Genomic DNA, 16,294 nt, shown 5'->3' on the forward strand with positions numbered 1-16,294 from the left:
GACAGAACTACATACATTTTTTAAAGGCACATTGATACGTAGCCTACATATCAATGCATACACACACACTATCTAGGTCAAACAGGAGAGAGGCGTTGTGCCGGGAGGTTTTGCTTTATCTGTTTTTTTAAACCAGGTTTGATGTTTATTTGATCAATATATGATGGAAGTTTCATGCACTTAGGGCTCTATATAACACTGTAGGCTTTCTTGAATATGGGGACTGTGAAAAGACCCCTTTTGTGGCATGTCTGGTGGGATAAGTGTGTGTGTCAGAGCTGTGTGTAAGATTATGCAAACAATTTGGGATGTTGACTATGCAAACAATGTTTCTTATAAAAAGAAGAAGTGATGCAGTCAATCTCTCCTCAACTCTTAGCCAAGAGAGACTGGCATGCATAGCATTTATATCAGCCCTCTAATTACAATTAAGAGCAAAATGTGCCGCTCTGTTCTGGGCCAGCTGCAGCTAGGGGGCAGTATTTTCATTTTTGGAAGAAAAAAAAGAAAAAAAAACATTCCCGTTTTAAACCGGATATTCTGTCAGAACAAGATGCTAGAATATGCATATAATTGACAGCTTTGGATAGAAAACACTCTAACGTTTCCAAAACTGTAAAGATATTGTCTATGAGTATAACAGAACTGATGTTACAGGCGAAAGCCTGAGAAAAATCTAATCCGGAAGTGCCCCAGGTTTTGAAAGCGCTGCGTTCCAATGAGTCCATATTGAACTGTGAGTATGCTATGAACCAGCTTACGCTTTCTACGTATCCCCCCAGGTGTCTACAGCATTGTGACGTAGTTTTACGCATTTCTGTTGAAGAATAGCCGTAGGCGGCCACATTGCATAAGTGGTCACATGGTGGCTCAGAGAGAGATTCTCACGTAAAATACAGAGGTAGCCATTACTCCAATCGGTCCTACTGAAAAACTAATTGTCCCAACGGATATATTATCGAATAGATATTAGAAAAACACCTTGAGGATTGATTATAAACAACGTTTGCCATGTTTCTGTCAATATTATGGAGCTAATTTGTAATATTTTTCGCCGTTTTCCAGTCGATTTCTCAGCCAAATGTGAAGAACAAACGGAGCAATTTCACCTACAAAAATAATATTTTGGGAAAAAATGAACTTTGACTATCTACCTGGGAGTCTCGTGAGTGAAAACATCCAAAGTTCATCAAATTTAATTTGATTGCTTTTCTGATTTGTGACAAGGTTGCCTGCTGCTAGCAAGGTATAATGCTATGCTAGGCTATCGATAAACTTACACAAATGCTTGTCTAGCTTTGGCTGTAAAGCATATTTAGAAAATCTGAGATGACAGGGTGATTAACAGAAGGCTAAGCTGTGTCTCAATATATTTCATTTGTAATTTTCATGAATAGCAATATTTTCTAGGGATATTTATGTCCGTTGCGTTATGCTAATTATTGTCAGGCGATGATTACGCTCCCGGATCCGGGATGGGGAATATCAAGAGGTTAACTAGGTCTTTCCTTGCAGCACTGGACCAAACGACTGGACAATAATCAAGATTAGACAAAACTAGAGCCTGCAGAACTTGCTTTTTGGAGTGTGGTGTCAAAAAAGCAGAGCATCTCTTTATTACGACTAGACCTCTCCCCATCTTTACAACCATTGAATCTATATGTTTTGACCATGACAGCTTACAATCTAAGGTAATGCCGAGTAATTTAGTCTCCTCAACTTGTTCAAAAGCCACACCATTCATTATCAGATTCAGCTGAGGTCTAGCACTTAAGGAATGATTTGTACCAAATACAATGCTCTTAGTTTTAGAGATGTTCAGGACCAGAACAAACAGACAGCAACTCTTTATTAAGGATTTCAGTGAATTCATTAGCTGTGGTTGCTATATAGCCGTGGATGCATATATGGTTGAATCATCAGCATACATGGACACACATGCTTTGTTTAATGTCAAAAATAAAAATAGAAAAGAGTAGAAGGCCTAGAGAGCTGCCCTGCGGTATACCACACTTTACATGTTTGACATTAGAGAAGCTTCCATTAAAGAAAACCCATTGAATTCTATTAGATAGATAGCTCTGAATCCACGATATGGATTCCATAACACATAAGTTTTCTCAACAACAGGTTATGGTCAATAATATCAAAGGCTGCACTGAAATCTACAGCTCCCACAATATTATTATTATCAATTTCTTTCAACCAATCATCATTCATTTGTGTCAGTGCAGTACATGTTGAGTGCCCTTCTCTATAAGCATGCTGAAAGTCTGTAGCATTAGAAATAGCATTGTATTTCATCAAACACAATTTTTTCCAACAGTTTGCTAAGATCTGGCAGCAAGCTTATAGGTCTGTTGTTAGAACCAGTAAAGGCTGCTTTACCACTCTTGGGTAGCGGAATTACTTTGGCTTGTCTCCAGGGAAAGACTTTCCTCTAGACTCAGATTAAAGATGTGACAGATAGGAGTGGCTATAGAGTCAGATACCATCCTCAGTAGGAGTGGCTATAGAGTCAGCTACCATCCTCAGTAGGAGTGGCTATAGAGTAAGCTACCATCCTCAGTAGGAGTGGCTATAGAGTCAGCTACCATCCTCAGTAGGAGTGGCTATAGAGTCAGATACCATCCTCAGTAGGAGTGGCTATAGAGTCAGATACCATCCTCAGTAGGAGTGGCTATAGAGTCAGCTACCATCCTCAGTAGGAGTGGCTATAGAGTCAGCTACTATCCTCAGTAGGAGTGGCTATAGAGTCAGCTACTATCCTCAGTAGGAGTGGCTATAGAGTCAGCTACTATCCTCAGTAGGAGTGGCTATAGAGTAAGCTACCATCCTCAGTAGGAGTGGCTATAGAGTCAGCTACCATCCTCAGTAGGAGTGACTATAGAGTCAGCTACTATCCTCAGTAGGAGTGGCTATAGAGTCAGCTACTATCCTCAGTAGGAGTGGCTATAGAGTCAGCTACTATCCTCAGTAGGAGTGGCTATAGAGTAAGCTACCATCCTCAGTAGGAGTGGCTATAGAGTCAGCTACCATCCTCAGTAGGAGTGGCTATAGAGTCAGATACCATCCTCAGTAGGAGTGGCTATAGAGTCAGCTACTATCCTCAGTAGGAGTGGCTATAGAGTCAGATACCATCCTCAGTAGGAGTGGCTATAGAGTCAGCTACCATCCTCAGTAGGAGTGGCTATAGAGTCAGCTACCATCCTCAGTAGGAGTGGCTATAGAGTCAGCTACTATCCTCAGTAGGAGTGGCTATAGAGTCAGCTACTATCCTCAGTAGGAGTGGCTATAGAGTCAGCTACCATCCTCAGTAGGAGTGGCTATAGAGTCAGCTACTATCCTCAGTAGGAGTGGCTATAGAGTCAGCTACTATCCTCAGTAGGAGTGGCTATAGAGTCAACTACCATCCTCAGTAGGAGTGGCTATAGAGTCAGCTACTATCCTCAGTAGGAGTGGCTATAGAGTCAGCTACTATCCTCAGTAGGAGTGGCTATAGAGTCAGCTACCATCCTCAGTAGGAGTGGCTATAGAGTCAGATACCATCCTCAGTAGGAGTGGCTATAGAGTCAGATACCATCCTCAGTAGGAGTGGCTATAGAGTCAGCTACCATCCTCAGTAGGAGTGGCTATAGAGTCAGCTACTATCCTCAGTAGGAGTGGCTATAGAGTCAGCTACTATCCTCAGTAGGAGTGGCTATAGAGTCAGCTACTATCCTCAGTAGGAGTGGCTATAGAGTAAGCTACCATCCTCAGTAGGAGTGGCTATAGAGTCAGCTACCATCCTCAGTAGGAGTGACTATAGAGTCAGCTACTATCCTCAGTAGGAGTGGCTATAGAGTCAGCTACTATCCTCAGTAGGAGTGGCTATAGAGTCAGCTACTATCCTCAGTAGGAGTGGCTATAGAGTAAGCTACCATCCTCAGTAGGAGTGGCTATAGAGTCAGCTACCATCCTCAGTAGGAGTGGCTATAGAGTCAGATACCATCCTCAGTAGGAGTGGCTATAGAGTCAGCTACCATCCTCAGTAGGAGTGGCTATAGAGTCAGATACCATCCTCAGTAGGAGTGGCTATAGAGTCAGCTACCATCCTCAGTAGGAGTGGCTATAGAGTCAGCTACCATCCTCAGTAGGAGTGGCTATAGAGTCAGCTACTATCCTCAGTAGGAGTGGCTATAGAGTCAGCTACTATCCTCAGTAGGAGTGGCTATAGAGTCAGCTACCATCCTCAGTAGGAGTGGCTATAGAGTCAGCTACTATCCTCAGTAGGAGTGGCTATAGAGTCAGCTACTATCCTCAGTAGGAGTGGCTATAGAGTCAACTACCATCCTCAGTAGGAGTGGCTATAGAGTCAGCTACTATCCTCAGTAGGAGTGGCTATAGAGTCAGCTACTATCCTCAGTAGGAGTGGCTATAGAGTCAACTACCATCCTCAGTAGGAGTGGCTATAGAGTCAGCTACCATCCTCAGTAGGAGTGGCTATAGAGTCAGCTACTATCCTCAGTAGGAGTGGCTATAGAGTCAGCTACTATCCTCAGTAGGAGTGGCTATAGAGTCAGCTACCATCCTCAGTAGGAGTGGCTATAGAGTCAGCTACTATCCTCAGTAGGAGTGGCTATAGAGTCAGCTACCATCCTCAGTAGGAGTGGCTATAGGGTCAGCTACCATCCTCAGTAGGAGTGGCTATAGAGTCAGCTACCATCCTCAGTAGGAGTGGCTATAGAGTCAGCTACCATCCTCAGTAGGAGTGGCTATAGAGTCAGCTACTATCCTCAGTAGGAGTGGCTATAGAGTCAGATACCATCCTCAGTAGGAGTGGCTATAGAGTCAGCTACCATCCTCAGTAGGAGTGGCTATAGAGTCAGCTACTATCCTCAGTAGGAGTGGCTATAGAGTCAGCTACCATCCTCAGTAGGAGTGGCTATAGAGTCAGCTACCATCCTCAGTAGGAGTGGCTATAGAGTCAGCTACCATCCTCAGTAGGAGTGGCTATAGAGTCAGCTACCATCCTCAGTAGGAGTGGCTATAGAGTCAGCTACCATCCTCAGTAGGAGTGGCTATAGAGTCAGCTACCATCCTCAGTAGGAGTGGCTATAGAGTCAGCTACTATCCTCAGTAGGAGTGGCTATAGAGTCAGATACCATCCTCAGTAGGAGTGGCTATAGAGTCAGCTACCATCCTCAGTAGCTTTCCATCTAAGTTGTCAATGCCAGGAGGTTTGTCATTATTGATCGATAACAATAATTTTCCCACCTCTCCCACACTAACTTTACAAAATTCAAACTAAGTTTGAACTGTTCCCTGGGCAACAAAGACGTGGATGTCACTTTTCAGTTGAATGCATTCAGTTGTACAACTGACTAGGAATCCCCCCCCCCTTTCCCCCTTTATTTGTGTATTTATGTCAAATATGTCAAATAATTCAGGAATAGCTGCTAAAAGGGTTCTTCGGCTGTCCACATAGAAGAACCCTTTGAAGAACCCTTTTTGGTTCGAGGTAGAACTTTTAGGTGTCATGTAGAACCTTTTAGGTTTTATGTAGAACCCTTTCCACAGAGGCTTCTACATGGAACCTAAAAGGGTTCTCCTATAGGGACAGCCAAAGAACCCTTTTGGAACCCTTTTTTCTAAGAGTGCATGTAAAGTTGCCTTATGGAATTTGAAATATACCATTCTCTCCCTCTCCCTCTCTCTCTATCTCTCTCTCTGCCCCTGTCCTATAGGGCCCACAGAGTGAGACTCACCTCCTCCGTTCTGATGGCAGAGGTAGGGGAACCTCCATACGTTCCCCAAGCCCACGCTGAAGCCCACCTGAGCCAGTACATACTGCAGCTTGCTGTCCCACGCCGGGCGGTCGTCTGCATCCCCAGATGAAGCCACGCCCCCGGAGGTCCCCTGCACTCCCAAGTCCAGGAGCTCCGTCTCCGACCGACTCTCTCCCATCCTAGTACCCTCCTCATCGCTAGGCAATGGAGGCTTCTCCATCTAGACAAAGGAAATGAAGAACAGGTGTCCCAATAGAGATAGGTGTGTGAGTGTGTGTGTGAGTGTGTGTTTGTGTGTGTGCCACATTGGTTTCTTTTTACATTTTACATTTGAGTCATTTAGCAGACACTTATCCAGAGCGACTACCATTATATATTATGTTAGCTGTTTGGGACAACCACATATCACAGTTGTAAAGAATCTATGAGCAAAGTCAGTGGTAGTAAGACCAGACTAGTGCAGGTGTTAGAGCAGGAAAGGCAAGGGGGGCTCTTCACAGGCCTGCTAGATATGTCTCACATTATATACAATAAACAGTTAATAGACAGTAAACATGGGGCTTAATGTACAGGTTCTGATAGTGAGGGGGTGTCAATAGACTATAAACATGGGGCTTAATGTACAGGTTCTGATAGTGAGGGGGTGTCAATAGACTATAAACATGGGGCTTAATGTACAGGTTCTGATAGTGAGGGGGTGTCAATAGACTATAAACATGGGGCTTAATGTACAGGTTCTGATAGTGAGGGGGTGTCAATAGACTATAAACATGGGGCTTAATGTACAGGTTCTGATAGTGAGGGGGTGTCAATAGACTATAAACATGGGGCTTAATGTACAGGTTCTGATAGTGAGGGGGTGTCAATAGACTATAAACATGGGGCTTAATGTACAGGTTCTGATAGTGAGGGGGTGTCAATAGACTATAAACATGGGGCTTAATGTACAGGTTCTGATAGTGAGGGGGTGTCAATAGACTATAAACATGGGGCTTAATGTACAGGTTCTGATAGTGAGGGGGTGTCAATAGACTATAAACATGGGGCTTAATGTACAGGTTCTGATAGTGAGGGGGTGTCAATAGACTATAAACATGGGGATTAATGTACAGGTTCTGATAGTGAGGGGGTGTCAATAGACTATAAACATGGGGCTTAATGTACAGGTTCTGATAGTGAGGGGGTGTCAATAGACTATAAACATGGGGCTTAATGTACAGGTTCTGATAGTGAGGGGGTGTCAATAGACTATAAACATGGGGCTTAATGTACAGGTTCTGATAGTGAGGGGGTGTCAATAGACTATAAACATGGGGCTTAATGTACAGGTTCTGATAGTGAGGGGGTGTCAATAGACTATAAACATGGGGCTTAATGTACAGGTTCTGATAGTGAGGGGGTGTCAATAGACTATAAACATGGGGCTTAATGTACAGGTTCTGATAGTGAGGGGGTGGGTGTCAATAGACTATAAACATGGGGCTTAATGTACAGGTTCTGATAGTGAGGGGGTGTCAATAGACTATAAACATGGGGCTTAATGTACAGGTTCTGATAGTGAGGGGGTGTCAATAGACTATAAACGTGGGGCTTAATGTACAGGTTCTGATAGTGAGGGGGTGGGTGTCAATAGACTATAAACATGGGGCTTAATGTACAGGTTCTGATAGTGAGGGGGTGGGTGTCAATAGACTATAAACATGGGGCTTAATGTACAGGTTCTGATAGTGAGTGGGTGTCAATAGACTATAAACATGGGGCTTAATGTACAGGTTCTGATAGTGAGGGGGTGTCAATAGACTATAAACATGGGGCTTAATGTACAGGTTCTGATAGTTAGTGGGTGTCAATAGACTATAAACAAAGGTTGTTTCCGCACAGACTCTGTTATTTGTCTGGTACTTGTTTTTCACAGCTGGGGACTCGACGGGATTCAGTCCATCCATTTTATGTTAGAGTATCAAATAGAAGCTGTTACAGTATCAAATAGAAGCTGTTAGAATATCAAATAGAAGCTGTTACAATATCAAATAGAAGCTGTTACAGTATCAAATAGAAGCTGTTAGAATATCAAATAGAAGCTGTTACAATATCAAATAGAAGCTGTTACAGTATCAAATAGAAGCTGTTACAATATCAAATAGAAGCTGTTACAGTATCAAATAGAAGCTGTTACAATATCAAATAGAAGCTGTTACAGTATCAAATAGAAGCTGTTACAATATCAAATAGAAGCTGTTACAGTATCAAATAGAAGTTGTTACAATATCAAATAGAAGCTGTTACAATATCAAATAGAAGCTGTTACAGTATCAAATAGAATCTGTTAGAGTATCAAATAGAAGCTGTTACAATATCAAATAGAAGCTGTGGTCTCCCTCTGTTACCATGAGCAGCATATATATCAACCATGATCTCTCTACCACTGCTCTGTGTTCTGGTGATAAAACCAACTGCCAACTGAACCCACCCTGGATTCTCCACACCGGGGAACCACATTTACACCACTAGTCTCCTGTCCAGGGGATGTACTTGAACATCAAGCTGCCCCATGCTACAGAAACAGGCTCCTATGAGGCGTTCTGACTCGCAGAGGCCAAGGCTTGTGCAAGGTTATTTACTATAGTGACCTCCTTGGCACAGGGGCACGGCTATAGTATCAGCTGTAAGAGTGGAGAAGAACCTAGCTGCAGCCAGATAGTGTCTCTCTCTCACACACACGCGCGTGCACACATACACACACACAGACACAGACACACACCACATAGAACAGTGGAGGCTGGTGGGAGGAGCAGTAGGAGGACAGGCTCATTGTAATGGCTGGAATGGAATTAATGGGACAGAGTCAAACATGTGGTTTCCATTGGGTAAATCTATTCTGACAAGTGTGACTCGAGGGTTACATTGGTTTACAGCAGGGGGAGGGGTATTGTAATGGATCCACACTACTACTGGCAGGAGTTACCACAGAGTCATTCTACTATGGGAATAGGGAAGCTATTTGGAGCACCTTACTAGATCTGCTCTGAGCTGATTGGTTTACAATAGCCAATACACTCTGGTTAAATTGTTAGATTGACTATTAGGCTACATTTACATTTTAGTAATTTAGCAGACACTTTTACAGACACTCTTACAGTTAGTGCATTCATCTAGGTACATTCAGCTGGGTACATTCATCTAGGTACATTCATCTAGGTACATTCATCTAGGTACATTCAGCTGGGTACATTCATCTAGGTACATTCATCTGGCTACATTCATCTAGGTACATTCAGCTGGGTACATTCATCTAGGTACATTCATCTGGCTACATTCATCTAGGTACATTCAGCTGGGTACATTCAGCTGGCTACATTCATCTAGGTACATTCATCTAGGTACATTCAGCTGGGTACATTAATATGGGTACATTAATCTAGGTACATTAATATAGGTACATTCAGCTGGGTACATTAATATAGGTACATTCAGCTAGGTACATTAATCTAGGTACATTAATCTAGGTACATTCAGCTGGGTACATTACTCTAGGTACATTAGCTGGGTACATTCAGCTGGGTACATTAATCTAGGTACATTCAGCTGGCTACATTCAGCTTGGTACATTCAGCTGGGTACATTAGTCTAGGTACATTCAGATGGGTACCTTCAGCTGGGAACATTAATCTAGGTACATTCAGCTGGGTACATTCCGTTGGGTACATTCATCTAGGTACATTCAGATGGGTACCTTCAGCTGGGTACATTCATCTAGGTACATTCATCTAGGTACCTTCAGCTGGGTACATTCATCTAGGTACATTCAGCTGGGTACATTCATCTAGGTACATTCAGCTGGGTACATTCATCTAGGTACCTTCAGCTGGGTACATTCATCTAGGTACATTCAGCTGGGTACATTCATCTAGGAACATTCAGCTGGGTACATTCATCTACATCAGCTATCACCAGTCAGTGCTTAGTAAGAGAGGACAGGTATAGACAAGACTATAGGTTGTATTCTGGTTTAGAGTCTTTTTAGTTGTTGTTATCATCGTTGTTGTTGCTGCTGTTTTTTGAGGGTCCATTTTGTTGTTGAGACTCAAATCAAATCAAATGTATTTATATAGCCCTTCGTACATCAGCTGATATCTCAAAGTGCTGTACAGAAACCCAGCCTAAAACCCCAAACAGCAAGCAATGCAGGCGTAGAAGCACGGTGGCTAGGAAAAACTCCATAGAAAGGCCAAAACCTAGGAAGAAACCTAGAGAGGAACCAGGCTATGTGGGGTGGCCAGTCCTCTTCTGGCTGTGCCGGGTGGAGATTATAACAGAACATGGCCAAATGTTCATAAATGACCAGCATGGTCCAATAATAATAAGGCAGAACAGTTGAAACTGGAGCAGCAGCACGGCCAGGTGGACTGGGGACAGCAAGGAGTCATCATGTCAGGAGACTCTCATGTTGATGTTGCTTATTTCATTTTAGCCTCCCAAGGAGGTATTGAAGGAGAAGTCCTAAACAGGTTAGACTTTAGTACTCAACTCCAAACAGCTTTGTCATTCACTCTTTCAACACATCACCCCGTTTGACTCCTCTAGTTCTCTGTCTTTCTTCTCTCTCTCTCTCTCTGCCTCTCTCTAAATATAGCTCACCTCTAATTCTACCTCTTCACCCCTAACCCTCTGCCCCCCATAGTGGTTCAGTGTCCAGAGTTGTTTTGAGCTACTGGTCAGTGAAACACTGTGTCTGTGAAGAGAGAACATGGAGTCCATGGTCATTTTGGGCTATTTAAAAAAATATATATATTATTTAACCTTTATTTAACTAGGCTACTGGTCAGTGAAACACTATCAGTAAAGAGAGAACCTGGCGTCCCAGAGAGCCACACACACCCAAAGTGTTATGTTAAATAAATACACACCCAACACACGATTTGTAAAAAAACTAACTGTGTGTAAACAGCGATTCTCAGACTGGGTCATAATAAACCCCACGCCTCCGGTCAATAACTCAGTTGCAGTTATATGAATGTATTTGTAAGTGAGTGAAATCTGAAATAAATAATACTACATAACGTTTTGTTTGGCAACAGCTTTGACCAGAGCCCTATGGGACAAACTAACACTACAGGTACATTGTAATGGAGATGATATGCTAACTAAACTCACCAGTGCATCATAATCCTGTGGATCTATTGTAACTGTATAATGTGTTATAATGAGAACAGAAACTTTACTAGCATGTGGTTGTTTACCTTTTAGTTCAATATGCATCGTAGCAAGATCCATCCACAGAGTGAATGTCAGTGATCGACAGACAATGGCACTGTGAAAACCCTACACTGGTTTAAATACTATTTATTATGTTGCAGTAAGTAACATATTTCCAACCTCAACAGAAACCCTGTACATGTTTAGATTTAGCAAGACACTTGGAACAGACAGACAGACAAAGACAGACACAGACCAAGATGTGTGTACGATTTTCTGTTGTCTAAGAATATTTCCCAATCCATTTTTTTTTCAGAGCATGGAAATGTCTCTTTTTATTTCCAAACCAAACGAAAAACGAAGTGTTTCTTTCCAGCCTTAACAAACTACTTTCCAAAATGAGTTTGGGTACTGGCTCTTCAAGTCATCGTGGGAACAGCATAGTTTGGCGTAAACTCTGATCTTTGTCGGGTTATAAAAAGGTTGCTAGCCTACTTATTTCCCTGATGAGGTCCTATAGTCCTACACTTTCGCTACACAGAAAACAGTTTATAGGTTGAGACAAACTGACAACAATGTAAAAATGTACATTTAAACAATCCTTCATCCATATGATTATGAAATGGTCCTGAACTCCTCATAAAGAACGTCATAAAATGTAATAAAAGTTGCATGATCCCTACATAAATAGCCCATATATATATACATACAGCGTGTTTACATAGGTCAGGGCATTAACATAGAAATAGGACAGAATAAATTCATTATAATAACATGAATATTACACAAATATTACTACCCCGAAGTGAAAAGAAACCAACTGAATTGCTGCCAATCGGGCTATTCCATAAGTAATAGTACACATTTTTCAAGTGAGAAAATAACCTACACGCAATCGGCATAAAACGAAAAACATTGAAAAAGATGTAAAAGGTTAGACAAAGGTCGCTATGTAGGCATGATGCCATTAAGGTTAGAACGCAAGGAAGACGGGGGTTCTGTGTATAAGAAAATAGGCTTTTAAAACCTTGTCTCACATGCAAACAGCGCATGAGTGCATCAACCTAACAAGGGATTCAATAACGTTGTCAGTGGTAATATTGAACATACCATGGTGTGTCCTCTACGTCGCGCTGTGCACTTGGGGGAGTAGTCTCTGACGTCGGACAACTTCTCACTGCCAGTCTTGGTCCGTTACCCCAGCAGAACGAGAACCTTGTCTCTAAATTACGTCTGGGTTGACGCAAATAATAACGAAGGGTTCTCTGGAGAGCTCAACTTGATCATTGCTATTCGGAATCCTATACAAAACTTCACAGGCGCCACGTTGTAGCAGTGTAAGAAGCATGATCTGTCGAGCTTGCCAAGATATTAAGAAGACCAACTCCCTTCGTCTTTTGATTGGCTCTGGTCTCCCTTCACAGTCCCTCCCTTCACAGCCCCTATAATATTACAAAATACACACAGGGCCGATATCAGTGGTTCGCTTGAGATTGGGTTCTTTAGTCAGCTGCATGTTGACCGAAGTGTTTGAATTACATGGCACAAATTCGCAACAAATTGCATTTGGTGTAAAGTAATTTTCATGTCAAGTGTCCTTTTTTAGGAACTGTAGGAGAGAAAACCGCTGTAGCCTAGTGCATGACTATAAACAATCAATTCAGCTTTAAAAGATAATCACTCTATTTTTTTATTCATGAGAAAATCTCTTATTCATTAGGCAGCTTCGACGTGACAGCGTTAATCTGAAATTGTTACTGTGTCTTTAGGTATTTAAGACCCTGCCTACTTTATATACTTCGTTTTTGACTTACTCTTAGTGTTAAATGAACTCTTCACAAGTAGCACTATTGAATGTTGAATGACATTCCAATAGTGGAAATCGACTGGTCAGTTCATATGTAATACCTTTATCCACAGTGTGGAGCTCTAGGTTAACACATGGTATTTCATGAGCTCATCCTGAAAACACACAAATGGTATTTCATGAGCTCATCCTGAAAACACACACATGCACACACACACACACACACACACACACACACACACAAATGGGTGTCCGGAGTGTGTTTTGACTTTTTTAAATTAGTTAATTAAGCTAGCTACAGAGAGCTTTACACCTGCCCAAAGGGGGATGATGAGATAGGATATAACCCCCCCCCCCCGTGTGAAAAACCCGGCAGCATGGCTGTTCTTGACACAAACCGATGCGCCTGGCAGCTACTACCGTACCCTGTTCAAAGGTACTTAAATATTTTGTCCACTCTCTGAATGGAACACGTACACAATACACATCTCAATTGTTTCAAGGCTTAAAAATCCTTATTTTACGTGTCCCCTCCTCTTCATCTACACTGATTGAAGTGGATTTAACAAGTGACATCAATAAGGGATCATAGCTTTCACCTGAATTCACCTGGTCAGTTTATGTCATGGAAAGAGCAGGTGTTCATAATGTTTTGTACACTCACCCTTGTCCCAAGGGAGAATTTGTCTTGGACAATTAAAAATGACTGCTACTTCTACATAGAATACATAAATAGATCAAATTAAATCTTACAGCACATAGTAACATCACCATCCATCCTCCTCTCTACCCACACAATAACATCACCATCCATCCTCCTCTCTACCCACACAATAACATCACCATCCATCCTCCTCTCTACCCACACAATAACATCACCATCCATCCTCCTCTCTACCCATATAATAACATCACCATCCATCCTCCTCTCTACCCACATAGTAACATCACCATCCATCCTCCTCTCTACCCACACAATAACATCACCATCCATCCTCCTCTCTACCCACACAATAACATCACCATCCATCCTCCTCTCTACCCACATAGTAACATCACCATCCATCCTCCTCTCTACCCACACAATAACATCACCATCCATCCTCCTCTCTACCCACACAATAACATCACCATCCATCCTCCTCTCTACCCATATAATAACATCACCATCCATCCTCCTCTCTACCCACATAATAACATCACCATCCATCCTCCTCTCTACCCACACAATAACATCACCATCCATCCTCCTCTCTACCCACACAATAACATCACCATCCATCCTCCTCTCTACCCACACAATAACATCACCATCCATCCTCCTCTCTACCCACATAATAACATCACCATCCATCCTCCTCTCTACCCACACAATAACATCACCATCCATCCTCCTCTCTACCCACATAATAACATCACCATCCATCCTCCTCTCTACCCACACAATAACATCACCATCCATCCTCCTCTCTACCCACACAATAACATCACCATCCATCCTCCTCTCTACCCACACAATAACATCACCATCCATCCTCCTCTCTACCCACATAATAACATCACCATCCATCCTCCTCTCTACCCACACAATAACATCACCATCCATCCTCCTCTCTACCCACACAATAACATCACCATCCATCCTCCTCTCTACCCACACAATAACATCACCATCCATCCTCCTCTCTACCCACACAATAACATCACCATCCATCCTCCTCTCTACCCACACAATAACATCACCATCCATCCTCCTCTCTACCCACACAATAACATCACCATCCATCCTCCTCTCTACCCACATAATAACATCACCATCCATCCTCCTCTCTACCCACAAAATAACATCACCATCCATCCTCCTCTCTACCCACACAATAACATCACCATCCATCCTCCTCTCTACCCACACAATAACATCACCATCCATCCTCCTCTCTACCCACACAATAACATCACCATCCATCCTCCTCTCTACCCACATAATAACATCACCATCCATCCTCCTCTCTACCCACATAGTAACATCACCATCCATCCTCCTCTCTACCCACACAATAACATCACCATCCATCCTCCTCTCTACCCACACAATAACATCACCATCCATCCTCCTCTCTACCCACACAATAACATCACCATCCATCCTCCTCTCTACCCACATAATAACATCACCATCCATCCTCCTCTCTACCCACATAATAACATCACCATCCATCCTCCTCTCTACCCACATAATAACATCACCATCCATCCTCCTCTCTACCCACACAATAACATCACCATCCATCCTCCTCTCTACCCACATAATAACATCACCATCCATCCTCCTCTCTACCCACATAATAACATCACCATCCATCCTCCTCTCTACCCACATAGTAACATCACCATCCATCCTCCTCTCTACCCACATAATAACATCACCATCCATCCTCCTCTCTACCCACATAGTAACATCACCATCCATCCTCCTCTCTACCCACACAATAACATCACCATCCATCCTCCTCTCTACCCACATAGTAACATCACCATCCATCCTCCTCTCTACCCACATAATAACATCACCATCCATCCTCCTCTCTACCCACACAATAACATCACCATCCATCCTCCTCTCTACCCACACAATAACATCACCATCCATCCTCCTCTCTACCCACACAATAACATCACCATCCATCCTCCTCTCTACCCACATAATAACATCACCATCCATCCTCCTCTCTACCCACACAATAACATCACCATCCATCCTCCTCTCTACCCACACAATAACATCACCATCCATCCTCCTCTCTACCCACACAATAACATCACCATCCATCCTCCTCTCTACCCACATAGTAACATCACCATCCATCCTCCTCTCTACCCACATAGTAACATCACCATCCATCCTCCTCTCTACCCACATAATAACATCACCATCCATCCTCCTCTCTACCCACATAATAACATCACCATCCATCCTCCTCTCTACCCACATAGTAACATCACCATCCATCCTCCTCCATACCCATATAATAACATCACCATCCATCCTCCTCTCTACCCACATAATAACATCACCATCCATCCTCCTCTCTACCCACATAATAACATCACCATCCATCCTCCTCTCTACCCACACAATAACATCACCATCCATCCTCCTCCATACCCATATAATAACATCACCATCCATCCTCCTCTCTACCCACACAATAACATCACCATCCATCCTCCTCCATACCCATATAATAACATCACCATCCATCCTCCTCTCTACCCACACAATAACATCACCATCCATCCTCCTCCATACCCATATAATAACATCACCATCCATCCTCCTCTCTACCCACATAATAACATCACCATCCATCCTCCTCTCTACCCACATAATAACATCACCATCCATCCTCCTCTCTACCCACATAATAACATCACCATCCATCCTCCTCTCTACCCACACAATAACATCACCATCCATCCTCCTCTCTACCCACACAATAACATCACCATCCATCCTCATCCA

At 42.8% G+C, this 16,294-nt stretch overlaps 1 protein-coding gene across 2 annotated transcripts in view; it reads right to left on the minus strand.

Annotated features, from left to right (window-relative positions):
* The window catches only part of slc6a16a (solute carrier family 6 member 16a), a 38,022-nt gene extending 25,696 nt beyond the window's left edge, over window positions 1-12,326 (minus strand). The window contains exons 1-2 of one of the 2 annotated variants that reach the window (XM_031814018.1): window positions 12,075-12,326; window positions 5,748-5,988 (exon numbers count right to left, since the gene is read on the minus strand). In XM_031814018.1, the coding sequence (XP_031669878.1) occupies window positions 5,748-5,988; window positions 12,075-12,077 (244 nt within the window). In that variant the 5' untranslated portion in view covers window positions 12,078-12,326. Of the gene's footprint in view, window positions 1-5,747; window positions 5,989-12,074 lie in introns of those variants that run through there. The other variant, XM_031814019.1, reaches the window with a different exon arrangement.
* Window positions 12,327-16,294: the final 3,968 nt, after the last annotated feature.

This window comes from Oncorhynchus kisutch, unplaced genomic scaffold (genome assembly GCF_002021735.2).
Source record: "Oncorhynchus kisutch isolate 150728-3 unplaced genomic scaffold, Okis_V2 Okis06b-Okis10b_hom, whole genome shotgun sequence".
Taxonomy (NCBI): Eukaryota; Metazoa; Chordata; class Actinopteri; order Salmoniformes; family Salmonidae; genus Oncorhynchus; species Oncorhynchus kisutch.